At 31.4% G+C, this 21,391-nt stretch overlaps 2 protein-coding genes across 6 annotated transcripts in view; both read right to left on the reverse strand.

The window, feature by feature from the left end:
- Window positions 1-20,326, reverse strand: part of LOC127720678 (uncharacterized) — a 79,986-nt gene extending 59,660 nt beyond the window's left edge. The window contains exons 1-2 of one of the 2 annotated variants that reach the window (XM_052227397.1): window positions 19,964-20,326; window positions 9,681-9,716 (exon numbers count right to left, since the gene is read on the reverse strand). In XM_052227397.1, coding sequence (XP_052083357.1) covers window positions 9,681-9,716; window positions 19,964-20,113 — 186 coding nt within the window. In that variant the 5' untranslated portion in view covers window positions 20,114-20,326. The remainder of the gene's footprint in view (window positions 1-9,680; window positions 9,717-19,963) is intronic. The other variant, XM_052227399.1, reaches the window with a different exon arrangement.
- The window catches only part of LOC127720668 (protein polyglycylase TTLL10-like), a 170,451-nt gene that overhangs the window by 127,302 nt on the left and 21,758 nt on the right, over window positions 1-21,391 (reverse strand). The window lies entirely within an intron of this gene.

Here is a 21,391-nt window from a genome sequence, read left to right on the forward strand (position 1 = left end):
AGTAATCAAGGGTAAAAATATTTGCTGTTGTTTGATAGTCAGGTACCAGTATAATCAAGGGTAGAAATCTTTGATGCTGTTTGATACAGGTACCAGTCATCAAGGGTACAAATCTTTGATGTTGTTTGATAGTCAGGTACCAGTATAATCAAGGGTAGAAATCTTTGCTGTTGTTTGACACAGCGGGTACCGGTCATCAAGGGTAGATATCTTTGCTGTTGTTTGATACAGGGAGTAATTAGCTGATATGAAATAACCATACCATTAATGTACATGTATTGAACCAGTGATTTTAACCTTAAATGTCCAAAAGCACTTGTGTGATTAAATTTTCTTATTTTCATACTGAAAAAATTTTAGATGTTTGCCCTGCAAACTTGTACAAGTTTGTGTGCAGCCAATTCACATTGTTAGCATTTTGATGTTATGAAGTTTTGGTATGCAAGCAGATGTTTGCACTTTTAAAATTTTAATGGTTTTCTTGTGAATTAATTTTCCTTGTGGTAAACCACACAAGAGAAGGTCACTTTTAACTGAATGTAAAATTTTTCTGCTATTAATTATTAATTATAAATTAAAGCTTAACGGTAATGAAAGTCACACACAGGAGTGACTTGTCTCACAATTAGAACAACATACACACTTCATTGAAATTTTGTTACATACATAGATGTATATATTTTTATACAGGAAAATTTATTTTTTTTGTGGTTGGTTGTTAAAAATTTCTGATACATGTATATATATATAAGTACATGCTGGAAAATCCTATTTTTCTTATTATTTCTTAATTTTTATTTTTTTTGGGGGGGATGGTTATAAAACTTCTTACAGGTATGCAATCTGCTCAGCTCATGGTATACATTCATAAGCATCAAAAAGTCAAAGTAGCTATAAATTTTATCTCTATCAATTGAAAACTGTATTAATGTCAGGTCACCCTATTCTTGTCCTGATTTCAAAGGTCCTCTCTCTTATAAGGTCAGTTTCCTCTAGTCCAGAGGGGTGACCTTTATATACTGGTTTGAGTTGTGACAGTAGTTTACAAGTGCAGAAAAGTTAAATCGATCATTAACACAATTTCCAGCTGAACAAGGGATGAGTTCTCTCCCCATTGATTAAAATCTTCTATATAAAGGATAAACAATTGACAGGCTATAAGTTTGTTGTACTCCATTTCTCAAGTCCATAATCATGGTTAATGGGCTGGATCATGTTGTCTCAATCAAAAAATAAAAGGAGAATGTGTCCATGGGACACAGATGATGCCCTGGCTTGCATATAACATAAAAAAGAGGCATAACTCAAGAACAGTAAAAGTGATGCCACCCAAATGCAAACTTGGTCTGTATTTTGTAGTACCGGTAATAAGCATTGTGTACAAGTTTCATAACATTTGGTTGAGGCAAACTAAAGTTAGAGAATAGAAAGCGATTTTGGGATGTACGGACAGACAGACATACGTACAAGGGTAACACTTTATGACCCCTTGGGTGACGGCAGGAGCATTAAAATATGGCATTTAAGAGGTCTGACTCTGACATAACAATTCACTAGCCATACACGTTTGATTTTGTCAGGTATTATGGACATTCCCCTTTTTTGAATTTACCTTGGAGATTGGTATGTTTGTTCATACTTTTTTATTTTATATAAATTATATAAATCGATTCAATAAATGGTCTGTGGACTTTTAACAACTTAAAGCTTGACCTATGGTATGAACAGATGGTCATTTCAATATTGTTTAAGAGTCTATCTTGAACACTAACCCATCTTTGGTGTTTGATTACTGTCTTATTGACTGAATCCTCACATTGCCATAAAGTTTGGAAAAAATTGCAAAAAGATCTATTTCGAATAAGGACTTTAAAACATGAACATGTGGGTTCCTTTAACTCGACAGACCCTTATTTTAATTGACCACCCTTCACATCTTTTGTGATTTTATGAGATAGCACTAATAAAGTCAGTTTTCACTAGTTTGTAATTAAAATTTTTGATACAGTCCAGACCTATAAGAGTTGGGTTTATTTGTGTTCACTACATGTAATCTAAGGTGGAATCACTCTTATTTATTTATGCACTATTTATTTTAGAGAAAAAGCAGACAATGTCAAATTTCATGCTTTCTTTCCCTGACCATGAAGCACTGTCTTCAAGCAGCTGCAAGTCATATGTACAAGCTTATCCCAACTGAACTCAATGTCCTTTCTGACCCATCATGCACAGCTGACAACGAAAACTACACCTGTAATTTTCTAAAATTATAATATTTCATTCCTTTGACAATGGCAAAAACTCAGCTCTACAGCCCCTTACGACAATGGAAAAAACTAAGCTCTACATACTGCCCCCTATGACAATGGAAAAAACTCAGCTGTACAGCTTATACCAGCTGCTGCAGCAGAACTTCACAGCAGTATGTCACCTATACAGGTGTATAGTACTAGAAAATCCTGAACTCACTTGTACAATGAATCAGACAAGTAGGAAATCCTAATTAGGCCATCCAAAAATTATTGTTTGTTTCCCCTAACCCTGCCGGTCTTTTTTTACCCTCCTGGACAATTCTTTTTTTGCAGATGAATAAAAAGGGTTGGTCTGCTTTCTTCTTGACAATTGAATTTTCAATGATGCTTTTTAAAATTGTCTGATAATCTCTTAAAAGTGTGTAAACATTGCTCAATTATCATTCCTTTAGGTTCACATACTGTAGCTTATACCATAATATAGAATGTATAACAAGAATTTACTGTCAGATTAACAACAACATTCTCTGTTGATTACTAGATGGAAACAAAAAAATAAAATAAAATAAAATTTTTTAAAGTTTTTCCTGCCTGCCTGCCTTAATATTTTAGGGGAAACCAGTATCAATTTTTCCATGGCCTTAGGAATATAAAATACAACATTCCTCCTTTTATAGTGTCACATCTTCTTAATAGAGCTACAAACAATGTGAATTTTAAAAGTGAATTTCTGGAAGATGAAGGGCTGCCTAAAGGAATAAAACCACTAATTCATAGCCTCATTAATTGCTTTCTATAACAAATTCGGCAATTTCACGCATTCATAGCTATTTCATCTTACATTTGTAAGTTCAAATAAAGTATGTCAAAATATACCTAATATTATGACAAAATTATTGTTGTTTTATGCCCAACTTTCTCCGGCAAATATTTCATACATTTTGGATGGACCTGGAGGAAAGATATGTACATTAGATGGTAACTTCAACTGCTACAGGGGCATCATTGTACGAGTGGTCTAAGTAATTCATCTACTGCAATCACTGGTCTGACACACTGAGTTTGTGAGTCCGAGCCCTGCTCCTGGAAGGTGTATTTGAATGATTATCTTAATAGACCCAAGAATGACAGTTTTCTTGGTGATATCTTGGTACTCTCCGTGTACTCTGGCTTCCTCTATCCAACAAAACCTGGCCATCACTACTCAGTCTACTGTGGATTCATAACGATTTGTGGGATACCAGTTATTTGTATATTTCAGTAGATATAGCTGTAATTTAATAATCCACAAGAAAAATAACGAAATATAAATTTTCTATAGGCTTGTATGCAGAATAAGACAAAACCAGGAAGAAAATTCACGAAATTCAAATTTTCTATATATAGGCTTGTATGCAGAATTTGACAAAAACACAAAAGAAAATTCACGAAATACAAATTTTTTATAGGCTTGTATGCAGAATCTGACAAAACCACGAGGAAAATTCATGAAATACAAATTTTCTATAGGCATGTATGCAGGATTTGACAAAACCACGAAATCATATATATCCATGAAAATGCCATTTTTTGTCACTCAATCAACAAAAATTATTAGCCACGTAAAATTATAGAATCAACAGTATGTAGTAGGATGCTGAAAGGGGCTTAAAACATCAATCAATCAATCAGTCATCAACTGCTTTAGTAGACAAAAGAAGATATATAGGGAATTACAGAAAACCTGGAAAGCTACTTGGGCGATTAAAGACAAAGGACTATAAAATATCATCATGAATATTATGACGCATGATAGTGTCAGAAAATGAAGGATATGTTTTTTCACCTCGGAAATAAATTCCATAGTTCTGTCAATGTTCCGTGATATCCAATCCATTACTTCTGCTTAACATGTGTTCCTCGTTTATCATGTAACTTACAAACATGAGATTTTGGAAATAAATGTCAGAAAATTAGATGCACTTTTTCCGAAAATATTTTTCTCTGTTTTATTTTATATCTTTTGGTTAATGGCAAAAGAGATAGCATAATGATAAGATATTTTCAGTTATAGATGCAGTATATAAAGATTGACCATACATGGTCTCGAAATACAAGTTTTATTTGTACTCAGCTCAAAACAGGACAGAAATGTTCAGCACAGCCTCGCTTTCTACCTGTTTCTAAGCCTTGTACAAGTAAAATTTATATTTCGAGACAAAAGAATATGGTTATTATTCTATATTGATGATACACATGTCAATCAACTATAACTTTTATGAAACAATAATAATCAGTATGCTCCACACAACTTGGGAAGTTGTATATACAAAAAGTCTGTGAGCATCAAAACCAATCAAGAAAGATTCACTCTAGTGTATATAAAATGTTTATTCTTCAAAATAAAATACTGGCAAAAAACGGATATTTTAAACAATCATATTTTCCTAACAACTGTTCGTATTCTACAACAACTTTTAAACTGAATTATTCATTCGTTAACTAGAAGTGGGGGAAAAAATTGCAAAACTAAGATCCACATCACATTTTATTCAACATGTTCAAGTCAAATAAAAACCAGCCAAGAACTATATTATAAAACAAAATCCATACAGACTATATTTTCTATAGACATGGTAAATATAAAATTAAGAAGATATGGATATGATTGCCAATGAGACAACTCTCCACAAGAGACCAAATGACATAGAAATTAACAACTATAGGTCACTATATGGTCTTCAACAATGAGCAAAGCCCATGCCGCATAGTCAGCTATATAAAAGGCCCTGAAATGACAAACGTAAAACTATTCAAACCAGAAAACTAACGGCCTGATTTATGTAGGTATAGATGTCTAGTAAAATTAAACAAAATCCACCAGTTTTTTTTTTTCCTTAAAGGTTTTTTACATAGTGGGATTCAATCCTTCAAAATTCATCAACTGCTTCCTTTCAGTCTACACTATAAAATAAAATGCTCCGCAGGGCGCAGCTTGATACGACCGCAGAGGTCGAACCCTGAACAGTTGGGGGAAGTATGGACACAACATTCAAGCTTGATACAGCTTTGGATTTGGATTGTGATTAAATATTTGACACAGCATAGGTTTCTAACACAGATTGAATGTGGTCTAAGAACTTAAAAATTTTAAATTGGACATTCACCTATTATGGTCCAATATCCAAAATCTAAATACATGGTTAGATTCAGCATATCAAAGAACCCCAAGAATTCAATTTTTGATGAAATCAAACAAAGTTTAATTTTGGACCCTTTTGACCTCAATGTGGACAAAGTTGATAACGGGGCCCAAAAATCAAAAATCTAAATACATGGTTAGATTCAGCATATCAAAGAACCCCATATATTCAATTTTTGTTGAAATCAAACAAAGTTTAATTTTGGACCCCGATTTGGACCAACTTGAAAACTGGGCCCATAATCAAAAATCTAAATACATGTTTAGATTCAGCATATCAAAGAACCCTAAGAATTCAATTTTTGTTAAAATCAAACTAAGTTTAATTTTGGACCCTTTGGACCTTAATGTAGACCAATTTGAAAACGGAACCAAAAATTAAGAATCTAAATACATGGTTAGATTTGGCATATCAAAGAACCCCAATAATTCAATTTTTGATGAAATCAAACAAAGTTTAATTTTGGACCCTTTTGACCTCAATGTGGACAAAGTTGATAATGGGGCCCAAAAATCAAAAATCTAAATACATGGTTAGATTCAGCATATCAAAGAACCCCATATATTCAATTTTTGTTGAAATCAAACAAAGTTTAATTTTGGACCCCGATTTGGACCAACTTGAAAACTGGGCCCATAATCAAAAATCTAAATACATGTTTAGATTCAGCATATCAAAGAACCCTAAGAATTCAATTTTTGTTAAAATCAAACTAAGTTTAATTTTGGACCCTTTGGACCTTAATGTAGACCAATTTGAAAACGGAACCAAAATTTAAGAATCTAAATACACAGTTAGATTCAGCATATCAAAGAACCCCAATAATTCAATTTTTGATGAAATCAAACAAAGTTTAATTTTGGACCCTTTGGACCTCAATGTGGACCAATTTAAAAATGGGGCCCAAAATCCAAAAACTAAATACACGGTTAGATTCAGCATATTAAAGAACCCCATGAAATCAAGAATAAAACCCCATTGAAATTGGTCAAAAAATAAGTAATTTATAGGAAGTATCTTCTTTTGCACAATCCTGTGCTATTAAATATTTCTTGCTATTGCGCAATACTGTACAATTGACAATTTCTTGCTATTGCGCAATATTGTGCTATTGGATATTTCTTGCTATTGCGCAATACTGTGCAATTGAAGATTTCTTGCTATTGCGCAATACTGTGCAATTGAAGATTTCTTGCTATTGTGCAATACTGTGCAATTGAAAATTTCTTGCTATTGCACAATACTTATTATATAATAATTTACACATCCTGTTTGGTGTGTATCTCCTACCATATCATTATTATTTGATTTTAAATATAAATCAGAAATAACCAACTTAAAATGGAAAATTTTAAAAGAAACAAAAAAGGAAAAAAAAAAAAAAGGAACAAAAAATAAATACCCCCCCCAAATTTTTTGAACCCCCATTATGATTCATCACCCCCAAACTCAATCCCAGCCTTCCCTTTGTGGTATGGTACCTTGCAGTACAATTTCAGAGAGATCCATACACTTGAACACAAGTTATTGTCTGGAAACTAGAAAAAAATGTGTTTTTTGGCCCCTTTTTGGCCCCAAATTCCTAAACGTTTAGGGCAATTACCCCCAAACTCAAACCCAGCTTTCCCTTTGTGATATGGAACCTTGTAGTACAATTTCAGAAAGATCCATAGACTTACACACAAGTTATTGTCATGAAACTAGAAAAATGCTTGTTTTTTGCCCCTTTTTTGGCCCCTAATTCCTAAAATTTGGAGGCAATTACCCCCAATATCAATCCCAGCATTCCTTTAGTGATATGGAACCTTGTGGTACAATGTCAGAGAGATCCATACACTAACACACAAGTTATGTCTGGAAGTTACAAAAATGCTTATTTTTGGCCCCTTTTTGGCCCCTAATTCCTTTACTGTTATTACCATAACCCCCAAAATCAATCCCAACCTTCCTTTTGTGGTATTGAACCTTGTGGTAAAATTTCATAAAGATCCATTCACTTAAACTAAAGTTAGAGTGCGAAAATCAAGTGTCTTCGGACGACGCCGGACGACGCCGACGACGACGACGACGCCAACGTCATACCAATATACGACCACAAAAATTTTTTTGCGGTCGTATAAAAATAAGGAGATGTGGTTATTGATTTCCAATGAAACAAACTTTCCACCACAGACCAAATGACATAGAAGGTTAGCAACTATAGATAGATATAAGAAGATGTGGTATGAGTGCCAATAAGACAACTCTCCATCCAAGTCACAATTTGTAAAAGTAAACCATTATAGGTCATAGTACAGCCTTCAACAATGAGCAAAACCCATATCACATAGAAAGCTTAAAAAGGCCCCATGATGCTTCAAAACATTTCTCTAGGCAAACACTACCATATGTAGATGTATAAAAAAGACCCAACCAAAAAGAGAAGTACTGAAAAATAACATCTACTGGAACTTCAACAATGAGTCAAATGACCTCATCCTGTAACTTAACTCATCACTTGTCAGCTTCCATCTGGAGTCTACTAAAATATAACATGTACAAAATAAACTATGGAAAGTCAGAAGTCTAAAGCTGCTAAATAGAAGAAAACACTACTTAATAAAGAAATTCTACTTCAAAATAGGTAACCAGCTACCAAGGCTTTAAAACTGTGATTTTTTTGTTTCAATCATTGCTTTTTTATATAAGTTAAAAATATAACTTATTTCATACCAGTCAACATTATGATCACCTGGTATTGAAGATTTCTTACTTCATACTTTCAATTTGAAAGACTCTCCAATGTATATTAACTTTTATTTTTTTCCATCCAACTATTTTTAAATAAAAAATTTTTTTTTAAATATTTTCAAAAAAATTTCTCTAAATTTATTTGTTAGCATATGTTCCATGTAAAACATTTGTATAATTCTGAACAAAATTTACCAGTAAAACAAAACTAATTATCTTGAATTTATATAAAAACATTTTTTTAAATTTATTCATTAAATGAAGTTACATATAAAAAAATCATTCCTAAAGCCCTGAGCTAGAAAAGCTTTGCAGATATGATTACGCTACAGGTAGAAAGAATGATATACAGGATAGGTTTGGTGTCGATACATGGTTGGTTGTGGTGAGATTCTCTCTTGTTAGGATGTACATTAACAATGTATACTGATAAAATGTTGTAACAGTACACGAGAGTAGCTATACATCTTCTGTGAGTCTTATTCCACATGGTGCTGAGAAGCAGAGAGGTGCAAAAAGATGTACAACAAATGGCTTACCTTGTAACTGGGATACGTAGGTAATGCACTATAGACTTCTTTGTCCAGAAATTAAAACTATCGCTGAATACACTATCGTACACTCTCTAAAGTTCAAGGTCAATACATACTAACCTTTTACCTCAAATCTAAGCGCAGCATAAGACGGATTGCTTTTCAACATGAATCCATACTATGACTTCTTTGCGTAGAAACTAAAACTATCGCTAATAACACACTCTCTCAAGTTCAAGGTCAATACATACTTACCTTTATCCTTTTTCCTCCAACTTTAACAAGCAAGGCCAATTGAAACCATACAAGACTCTTTGCCCACAAAATAAAACTATTACGGCATACACTATGTACACTCTCAAGTTCAAGGTCAATACATGCTAACCTTTAACCTCAAATTTGAGCAAGCATAGCTGATTTAATTCCTTTTGATTCCACTAGCAGTAGCTCACATGTTGATATTTTCTCTACTTTCCATTTGTCCACACATTTGAAGATATAACTTATATAATATCTAACTCTCACTACAAGCTGATCATACTTTTTCAAATAATTCAAATTGAGAACGTACACAACACCAAATATTCCAACCAGGGAAAAAAGATTAGCCAAGGCCATTTAAATTTAGACTGGTTACATGAATTTTAACTTAAATAGTTTATAATGATAATGTTAATCTTTCATTTAAGACGGCTTGGGCCCCTTGTCAGATAGAAATGTTAGTTAAGTTTTTGGCATTCTCAAATCTAGTTTATATCAAAACAGACATTATACTAGTCATGTATATGTTACAAATATTATTATTAATCTGTGAACTCTAAATTTCATAACCGAATAAAAAGACACAAAAAAAAAGTTCTGTGTATATATACACAATAAACACACACACACACACACTAACTAAAAAAGTAGCACACACACGATTATACCCGTCAGCCAGAATACAAGATAAGCATGTACATTCAGAAAATAGGTTACCATACCTTTTTCAGGATTTTTGCTGTAATATTATCATAATCCTAAAAGTAACAAAACAACATAATGTACTTAGAAAAAAACCTCTCCCCAATATTCTAAAAAAAGTTGACAGCTGATAATTTTAATTATTTTCTAATCATTTATTTTCTCTCAGATAAAACTCAAAAGATATATTCCAGGAAATTGATTGATTGACCGTTTCTTGCTTGATTCTTAATATCCAGTGGCAAATATTTCATGCATATTCAGGAAAAGAACAAATGTAATAACACATTCAGTGAGGTTGGTCAAAGAAGAAAATGTGTACTACCAGCCCCTAGTCCGATGCCCAAAACCAGTAAAATTTTATTCGGACTAGTAAGTATTTGCAAAACTTTGTTTAGGCATACAAGAAAAATGTGTGAATACTGGTCTTGGGACTTGTAGTTGGAAAAGATTTTTGTGCAAGCTGCTACCACTGGAAAATGAAGGTACATGTCTGTTAGATAGGGGCAAACAATTTGTCTTGCAACAGGTCACCTCCAGACCAATCACTGAGTTGTTGCATGGGTTCGTTCAGGTGCAAACAGGAAGACACCTAATGTCCCCATTCTTAGCAGACACAGCTTCATATTCATACAACCTGCATTGCCAAATAGACAACCCACTTGAGCAAGAGTTTTACAGCTAGAAGGGAGAAGTCCACTCCAGGAATCAAAGAAAATTTAGGAACAAAGCCATGTTTTGAGAAATAAATGTAACTTTCGGGCAGTGATTCAACAATATTTAACTTTTCAAATCCCTAAATGTAATCAAATATATATCCATTGATTCCAAACTCTAAAACATCAAATTTGAAAGACTTATTTCAACAGAATTGAAAAAAAAACTCCCTATGGCTACTAGAACATGTAGAACTTTATAAATGATGTAACAATGGTAACTATTTCCTCCCAAGCATGAATGAACATGCTCATCTTTCATTCATGCTAATGAACACACTCTTAAACACACTAGTAATCAAAAGTCTATACATCTAAGTCATTTAACATTTTTACTAAAATTTTGAATTTGTGATACATTCAATATACTTTGAAGTTTTGAATCTTCAAAAATAAACTTTGAAGTTTTGAATCTTTAATAATGATAATTTGAAATTTTGAATCTTTAATAATATACTTTGAAATAAGAATTTATAATTTCCAAATTGCCTTTTAATTTAAGTTAATTTGATTGAAATGTTGAAAAGCTACTTATTTCCAGGCTTATAAAATCTCTACAGACCAACAGAATCTCACTTAAAATTACCAAATATTGAGCTCTGGGCCTGTAGATTTAAACATTTATCGTGAAGACTGCATTTATTCTTTTTTTAGTACTGTTCTCTATTGCACAATAATACTGAATACTGTCAGGTAAAGACGACTCGCTCTTGGAGCTCTGGCCATTCGAATCACTGATCAGGATATGTGAAATAAACATTTTTTTTCTCATTGTCCTCAGTAACTTTTATCAATAAATGCCACAGCAAATCTCGAACCCATCGGTGCTTGTTCAAAAAAGGCAAAGCAAATATAGGGTAGGAAAGAAAATGTTAAGAATTGGTCAAGATAGCAAAAACATATTACATAACCTTTACCTCTATCTATAACAGAGTTCTCATAAAAAAGTGGTGGTCTGAGGTTTTGACCATCAAAATTTTGCAAATAACCAACAAAATTTTGGAATAGAAATAATAGTTAGGACCAACAGATTTTCTTCAAGGACCACCAGGGAAAAAAGATGTTGAGAGCTCTGGAAAAAAAATTTAAAGAGATACATATATATGTAAATGATGAATAAACAGAGCTCTAGAAAAAAAGATTTGTTTCCAGATATTTTGACTGACACTGCTTGTAAATTTTTCAGTCCAAAAAATATTTTATCAGTCCAATCTAATAATTCTTTTGAAAAATTCACTTGAAGTTTTGACAGAGATTTGGACTGATATTTTAACAGCATGTGTGTATACTTAAAATTTGTATCAGTCAAATGATCTAGACTGGCACTTAATTTTCAAGAATTAAAATATCCGTTTCCAAAACTATCCTTTAAGTTTCATGCATGTGTAGTTCTCATAATTATTGAGCAAATCCATGAATTTTGAATGCCTTATTTTATTTAAACCTCTTTCCAATAAAAGATAAAATATCTGATGCTATCTCTTTCCAATAATAACTGAAAAAACTTGTTGCATGTCATACATGTGCCTAGATATCATTAAAAAGGCACTCTGATTAATATCTGCAACGTGTCAAATGAAATATACATAAAATTCAACATGAAATCTACGTGTAATATTCCTAAAGGGCAATATAACATGTAAAGATTTTAAAAACTAAAATTGCAAAAAAAGAAATAATTCAAGGAATTCTGGACAAAGAATTGAAAGACACTATTTGTGCTGACCCAAAACTCTCAGCCAATGAAAACATTGCATTTTGAAATATACATTTTGAAATTAACAATCCATGACATATAGTGTTCATTTCCTTAGTTCAAAAGATTTTTTCAATTATCTACCCCAAAAGATTGCACCTACTCTAAAATAATTTTTTTTTTAAAATGCAGAAATATTTTACCTACACTAAATATGAAAAAAACAAAAAAATAACAAAGAATGCCAAGTTTTATAGACTTCAGTATTCACTACTCGGGACTTGGTGTCTGGTGACAACAAAAATTTTATAATAAGATCATGTCGCCATTTTAACTCCTCAATCACAAGGACAGGTTTAAAAGATTTAAAGATAATTGTTGGCACAGTTGAACAAGGTCAGATAGTATAAATACGATGACAAAATGGGATCAGCAGTTTTTTATGTATGATTAGATCTGTTCAATATCCACTGTCATACTAAAGCCTATCGAGGCCAACAGACTAATTGGGCCGACCAATTGATAATTTTTTCTCAGTTTGGACCTATCCTAGTGGAAGTTATTTGTTCCTAATCTGATAAACTTATCTATGGATTTTGATATTGAAAGTGAGACTCTAAAATCTCTTAACAATTTGATATGATTACAACTGATTAATCAGCAATCATGAGATCATTTCACATCTTATCTTACTTCCTTATACATCTGATCCTGATCTTCATACATCTAATCCTAATCTTTATCCATTTCATCTGTATTGACAAGGCCAAAATAAATAAAATATAGCTTCCCTTCCTACCCTTATTTTGAGACCTACCCTAAACATAATTCTTGGCCATTTTTCAATAAGATCTTTAAAATCACAATGTGTCCTCTATATTATTCTATACATCGAACAATTTATCAAAATAACCAAATTCCTTACCTACCTACCTATTTTTTCAAACATTTTTACACATATTACATACATGTATTTTATTAGTAGCCTTAATTTGAGTGATCTGTTAAATTTTATATTTTCAAAGGACAGACACAATTTTGGTATTTTGTTAAAGAAATATTGGAGAGGACCTGCAGATTTTCTGCAAGTACCACCAGGGAAAAACAAGATTTCGAGAAATCTGCCATGTACATGTATTCATATTCATATCAAAACTCAAGATCAATTTTTAATGGGGGAAAGTAATAATTCTTACGTGGTGATCAAACCAATGTTTCATGGCAACCTTAAAACGTTGTATTGCTGTTCAAAAAGTACATGTATCAAAAAAGGGTGTCTCATTCAAATACACAAGTACAAATCTTGTTTCCATTAATGTTAGTAAAATTTGTGATGAAGATGACCAAAAAAGAGTGAAATAGTTGACATAAAATTGGAAAATGCAAAAGTTCTAACAAATATGTCTGAATTACAGGATGTGTATAATGTAATTCTGAATTTCTGAATTGAAACTTGGGCAAAACTTAAATATATGTTTTTTGGTTTATAAGAAAATTCAAATAATTTTTTTTTTTAAATCTGACCTACGTGTAGCAACAAAAGAAACTGGCATATATACATGTATCTTTTCAGGGTCTTACTTTTATTCATTTTCTCCTCATATTTTCATAACTTCAGAAACAGATTCAAAATTTGAACACTCAAATACATTAAAAAAATATACATATATTCCTAGTTATAAAATCATTCTTTTCTATCAACTATTCACAGCAATTCCAACTTTCTCCCTCAGCAACATTGATGACCATTCAAGACGTTCTGTAAACACTAATACATGTACTTGAAGTTTTAATCACATGCATGTACAATGTACCGTTTCTCTTCAGAACACAACCTGATATTTCCTTCTCGTCTGCTACTTCTCTCACTTTTTCTGAACTTACCTTGTAAATGATACTCATATATCATCCATAACATAGATTGATCCTAAAAAGACGGCTAAAATCTCAAGAATATGCATTTATATATAGATATATACGAGTGCAGAAACTAATAAAATCTACAGAACACGTTAGGAGAATTTGACCTCTGGTTGTGAGAATTTAGACTCTGACATGAAGTAGTGTAGATCTGTCGACATCTTTACCTGACAGTATTAAAACATATCCACATCTAATGCTGCTAGGTAAGATGGCACCAGAATCCACGTCAATAATGTCACATCGAAAAAAAAATATCCCCAAGTGTCTGTAGAGTGCAAAGGTGAAGTGTAAAATCCACAATGGAAAAAAGCATAATATAAGTACAGGTTAGGTACATGTAGTTCAATGTTCCACATAATATGTAAATTATCTACAACAGCTGCAGCAGTTCCAAACTTGATTCACGTCAAATAAAAATATTGATAATATCGCAAGATGGAAAATTGAGTTCCGTTTCAAATGAAATATTACTAGAACTGAATAAGTATAAATTCCACATAATTTTATGTTATTAAACTGTTTTGTACACAGTAACTATGAAACCTGTCGAACAACCTCCTTCTCTCACCGCTGACGCATGGTAAAAATGTTTAGTAACTCATGCAGAACACTTTTTATGGAAATTTCATATCAATGTTTATCGTCATTTCAAAATTCGAAGAAAAACATATTATGCAAGTAATTAGTCCTTTTCATGAATGAAGAAGGAACAAGACAGTCCATTAAATTTGTCCTTACATCCGTTACAGATTGCTTAAAAGATTTGCTTCTATTGAGAAATTCAGGTGTGGCAAAAACACAACACACACCCACGTGTCTTTCAAACAAATAAAATTTCCTCACCACAAACGAAAATAACTTTGTCAACCAAAATAAACAAACATTTTTGTGTCGCTTGATTGTATTACACAACCTAGTCAAACATTCGGAACACTTGACCTATGAGTAAATATTAAAATCCTTTCTATTTTCAAATTCTGTCAGGTACCTCGACGATTGATCACCTAGAAAACCAGGTAAAAAAACAACAGACATTTACACAACATATTACCGGTATTACGAGCTCCAACAAGACAATCTATACGAGACAGAAACAATCCCACAAAGAAATTAATTAAACCATCAGCTATCCAATCATTTCAGTTCCATCAAATGCTATCATAATATTGTATGAACATTTTTTCTCCCAATCATTACAAACATCGAGTTGAATCGTGGTGTAATCGGAAACAATAATGTCGTCCGTTTTATACATAAAAGTATCTCTAGCTTTTCATCTCATTATGCCCGATAGGTAAAAAATGTTAATGACAGATTTTTTTATCAGATCCATATTGTTACGAGGCAGGCTACATTAATATCAAACACGTATTTTCACTTGCAGGCATGCCACGTTGTTCATTAAAGTCAACAGCGTGTGACACAGCCTTTTCCATATGTTAAATCACTCTGCATTTGTTAACAAAGGCCATCGTTTCAACTCTTTGTGATATTTCAACCACGCCTTCAAACACCCGACATTTTCCCGAGGTAAAACTTTCAAATCGTCTCATCTTATCTCCATAAATGTGACCCCAGGTACCAAAGACCACGTTATAAATATCCCTGTTATTTTACAAACGTTTTATCCTGTCGTGCTCAGGGCTGTGTAAGGTTATATATTGGCTTGAGTAGTTAAAGGTAAAATGTTTAAACGAGGAATGATTCAATAGAAACAGTGGAGGCCTTAAGCCTAAAGTCAACAAATACACCACATAGTTGCTATGATAGGCCATTATTAAAATGGGCTGGATGAGTGGTAATCTCCTAGCCATTGATGGGTCGAGATTTTTATGACAAGGTGCCACCTGGAGGGGAATAAATTTCATGCTACTTTGGTTCATATTTCTCAAAAACTTTACGCTTATTACTACAATAATAGAATCTAATATGTACCTGTACTACTACATACACGTATGTCTTTGTTTGCCAATTTTATTACAAGATTGCTATAAATAGCATGAAAGAGATATAGACAGGTGTTGATATAAAAGGAACAATTTTCTTTTACTTTTAAATTGTTCAGTGATGAGTAGCATATATTGTTAATTTCAAAATGAACTTTTTATACTTTTTTACATTTTGAATTTACATAACATACATTTACAAGCTTTCAATATGGCATACATTTGTACCTACAAATGTATTTAATACTTGTCATTGAAATACTTGTAACATGTACAATGTACAATGTTCATGTATGTACATCAATTGATTTCTCCAACACAAAGAAATTTAGCAGTTAAATTTCAAGGTATTTTCTTCCAAAGTATTCAATTTTTACAATGAACTCTTTATACACCCAGTCACTGAACATTGTTTGTACATTGTATTTACAAAATAGGAATTTAAAAAGATTTAAATGTTCTTGCTAAATATAAAAAAAAGTTGTGTTTAGTTTTAAAACAAATAAGCCCTTAAGAGGAGTTTGACTTTTTCATGTCAGAGAAATTTGTTTTTTAAAACTGAGAAAAAAAAAATGGAATACATATATATATACACGTTCTTTCATGTGGTCGAAGTGAATTTGTATTTGATGGCCTCTGGGTAGATTAGTGTAAACTAAATGAGTAGCTTTCTTTAAAGATTGCTCATTATTATTCTAATTATGCAATTATGTACATACAGTTTACAATATATTATCTAGGTTTCCAATAACCATTTCAATAAATGTATGTATTATATACATGTAAACAAGCTACATACTATTTGCCTTATTTATTCACCCCACCCCTATTTATCTCTAACAAATTTTTTTTAGTAATAAACATACATGCACAACCATTATATACATATACTTTTGTTTACTTTTGAAACAGGTTTTTCTAAATTATATGTTTCATGAGTTAATAAAATCAACCATTTGTATTTTTATAAAGGAAGACGAAAAATCATACAGGAATTCTTGAAGTTAATCTTCTTACTCTTTAATAATTTACACTTTACAACCATTTTTTTTAGTAATAAACATATGATAATTATACATTTCAAAAATGAGTAAAATCAACCATTTGTAAGTGGCAGACGAAAAACCAAACAAAATTCCATGAAATTAATCAAACCCTTATCACTACGAAATATCAACAGAACTTTAGGGCAATTTACAATGTTGATCTTGTTTGATTGTCAATTGTAAAAAAAATGAAAGGCTAATCGATTCACTGCCTGACACGATCGTGAAAATCAAATATATTTTTATGACATGTGATTACGACTATTTTATTGAATTGACCTTTGAGTTCTAGTTCGAATTTAAAGAATACAGGACTTGTATCTCAAGTGTGAAAAAATATGTCCCTGGCCATGCAACATCTTGTGTAATGAATGGTTGGTTAACAGTCGATTGACTTAAAAAAATTATAAAAGGATTTTTTTTATGGTAAATAATATCTTTGTAAATGCAATAATGTACATGTCATTTTCATAATACAAACTTCAGGAAATTTTGTTTTCTTTAAAAGAAATAAAAAACATTAGCACATATTGAGTTTGCCAAACTTGCAACTTTGTAAAAAATTTTACATGTTGATATAAAAATTACCATAAAAACATTCAAAGTTAAAAATTATTTTTTTTCAATTATTTACAAGTTCAAAGCTTTGATGTGACCGTGACTAATCTTAACCACCTGCATTTAGTTTCCTCTTTTTACTATTAAAACAATATATGCATTGCTAGTTTATCTTTTCAACAAATTTGTTTATTAAACATTCAGCATGTAAAACAGACATGTAATTTCACTTTTTTCCATGAAATGTACACAAACATGGTTTCTAATAAATGACAAAAGCCCCATATTTCTCATTTACTGACTACAAAATCATAAAAATATTGTTTACCAACCACCCCCACAACTATCCATACGAGACTAATTGTCAAAATCATTTAGCGGACCAAAGAAATAGTGATAGAAAAAATTCTCCAAATTTACTCAGGCATGAAGATCATAAACACAACAAAAACGAGAGTTTTATTAGTTTTACTGTTCACCTTTCACAGTGGTGGTCATCTTTAGACCAGGTGACTTTATAGCAATATAATTATCTGACCAGATGACCTTACATGGCCCAGAATAGATTGGCAGTTCACTGAACTTCCAATTTCCCCCTGACAATGAAATTTGCATTATTTATTCATGTACTTGTACCTATATAGGTAGGGACCTTTGATTAATACTCTGTATATACATTTTGTATATATATATATTGAATATATTAGATTTGAGCCAGAGTTCAATAAAGGTGAAATATCGGATCAAAGGAAGAAGTTAACTTTGTAAATTCTTAACTGAAATCAATAATCCTGTATTAGCATGTTACACTTGTCAAATAAAATTGTCCAAGAGAATGGAAAAAGGGGAATAACTCTATTACTCTGAAATTTTTTTTTTTTTTAGAAAAAAATTAATATAAAATTAGAAACCTTTTCTTAATAAATGACTTGTTTCTTAAATCAAGGAATTCTTTTCTTTAATCAAATCAAATTTTTATATCATACTTTTCTGTTGACCAATGTTTAAATTTCAATTAAAATTTAAAATGCAAAATTAATCATATTTTATATGCAAATTAATATAAAGTTTTGTCATATTTCATCATTTAACACTTTTTTTTAACAAATCAAATAATAACTTCATGAATAAATATTTTTGACTTACCAAAATTTACATATCAGATGCAGAATTGATTTTTAATTGCCATGTATGGTCAACTGTTTTAATAAATTCCTTTGTTTTATTTGAATATTATAAAAATAAAGTTAACAGAATCATAACTAACTTACTGGTTGCGGAGTTTCACACACTTTATTTAAATTATACCAATAAATGAAAATTTATCTCCACTCAAAATATGGATGTAAACAAGACTAAATCCATGTCATTGACAATAGCCCTTATTACATAACTGTGTAAACATTTTATCAATCCAATGGACAAAATTAAAACCTTTATTGATTGAGTGATAATAGAAATTACATCACAAAGAAGTCTAGAAATGACCAGGTGTCTGAAGATTTTTAATGAAAGGTCTATTAGTCTGTATTTCACACATTAAACACATATTTGCGAACTATGATATGGAAAATGTTTATTTACCTACTTTGTTAAGTTTAGAGTATCTTATGCAACTTTTACAGACTTTATTGTACATGTTATGCGAGAACATTGGTCAGTTAGTATTTTCTTTTCAAGGTTAATTAACCTTTCTCAATTACAAGTGATATTCCATTTGAAACTAATTATCAAAACACCCAAGAATTATCCCCAGTCCCTACAAATTTCATATAGCATCTTGGTAGACAAGTAGTTTTTTTTATACCATCTTGTTTCCAGAACTTGTACCATGACACCAATATAACACAACCCATATGAGATAGAAAAGTTAGTCAAGCAATGATGCTAAAAAGGTTCCGAGTTGAACACTACCTCAGCTTTCAAGCAGGTGCATCTTTAAACTGGAGCTACATGTACATTTGTACAATTTACATGTACATCATGCATAATTAATGTCATAAACTTGTATCTTACAAGTACATGTATATCCAATTAACCTTTTTGCACCAAAAAATGGCAGTTAATTATAAACCTGTAAATTAAGTACCAAATGTCTCTAGGTTTGTGTCAAAAGTCTGTGTATAAAGAGTAATAAATGTGACTAAAGGCAGTAAAGCATATCCTACATGTAGTCCATGATTTCATATTCATAAACAAATAAACATTTCCCTCTTGTAAGTTTCTTACATTTACATGGCAATTTTCGGTTGACATGTATATTGAACTCCATTTAGACATTGCCCAACACATTACTGACATAAATTATCTCTTATCGCGTTTAGATAAAAACAAAAAAAATAGTTTATAATGTCAGCTGGATAATTTTTGATTCAGCAAGTTTTGAAAAGTGTCAAGTGTACAAAGTAAAATCCCTACCTGTTTTGCCCTTTTAAATTTAAGGAACGAATCCTGTAAGCTTGACTTGGTGCCATTTCCAAAATCTATGGTAAATGCTTCTTTCCGCTGAGTTTTCTTAATGCCATGTGCGTTCTGTTGTTTGTTCGAGTCAATGACATTGTCAGCCATTTTGCCAAAGGAATGTTCTGAATTTTTGGAATCAAGCGTTTTTAAATTTTGAAATGTCCCAAGGCCTCATACGATATTCAAGTGTCACGGTGTTTTACATGCAAATTTTACGTCACCGGTTATAACAACAAAACGTGTTTGCATCATTGTTTTCAGACAGCGCCTTGACGATTTCAAAACACCTGTTTCAAAAGAGGAAGTTACCGGTGCGTCGGTTGGTTACAGTCAGTTGGTTAACCCAATCAAATATTCTGTTACATTTGTTTGCCGCGGTAAATTTTTCAGAGGTTCAGAACAGGATAATGCTATAGTGTTTTTAAAATTCGTAAAATTCGTAAAAGTACAGGAAATTTATAAATACCAGTTTTCTTTGAAATATACAAAATTAGTTAAAAGATTACAATTGCTAGTATTTATCTTTCAACGTGATTTTTTAAAAAAAAAGTCTTTATTCGAATACCGCACAACTGAGAAATCAGTAATTTAAAAAATAACCAGACTTTGACGAGTTTCAGCCATAATTGTAAAGTTCACAAACAAACAAAGAATTCAAATAGTAAGAAACTATACACAAATTATTCTGAATGTGATAGTTTAAAAAACCGTGAAAATGATTTTTTTTTTAATTCAAGTACCAACTATATATCAATTTTGGTTCAAAAACTATGATACGACTTAAAAGATACACGACAACCATTAAAATAAATGTATTTACATACGTTTTATTGCTCAACAACAGTTTATGCCATTATTGAAAGTCTAAAATTCGTAAAAGTACAGGAAATTTATAAATACCAGTTTTCTTTGAAATATACAAAATTAGTTAAAAGATTACAATTGCTAGTATTTATCTTTCAACGTGATTTTTAAAAAAAAAAGTCTTTATTCGAATACCGCACAACTGAGAAATCAGTAATTTAAAAAATAACCAGACTTTGACGAGTTTCAGCCATAATTGTAAAGTTCACAAACAAACAAAGAATTCAAATAGTAAGAAACTATACACAAATTATTCTGAATGTGATAGTTTAAAAAACCGTGAAAATGATTTTTTTTTAATTCAAGTACCAACTATATATCAATTTTGGTTCAAAAACTATGATACGACTTAAAAGATACACGACAACCATTAAAATAAATGTATTTACATACGTTTTATTGCTCAACAACAGTTTATGCCATTATTGAAAGTCTAAGATTACTTCAAAAATGTAAAACATGCCATGCCTAAAGAGAAATGTATATATTTATATTATATAAAAGCAAAAATACATTAGA

Source organism: Mytilus californianus, unplaced genomic scaffold (assembly GCF_021869535.1).
Source record: "Mytilus californianus isolate M0D057914Y unplaced genomic scaffold, xbMytCali1.0.p SCAF_11, whole genome shotgun sequence".
Taxonomy (NCBI): domain Eukaryota; kingdom Metazoa; phylum Mollusca; class Bivalvia; order Mytilida; family Mytilidae; genus Mytilus; species Mytilus californianus.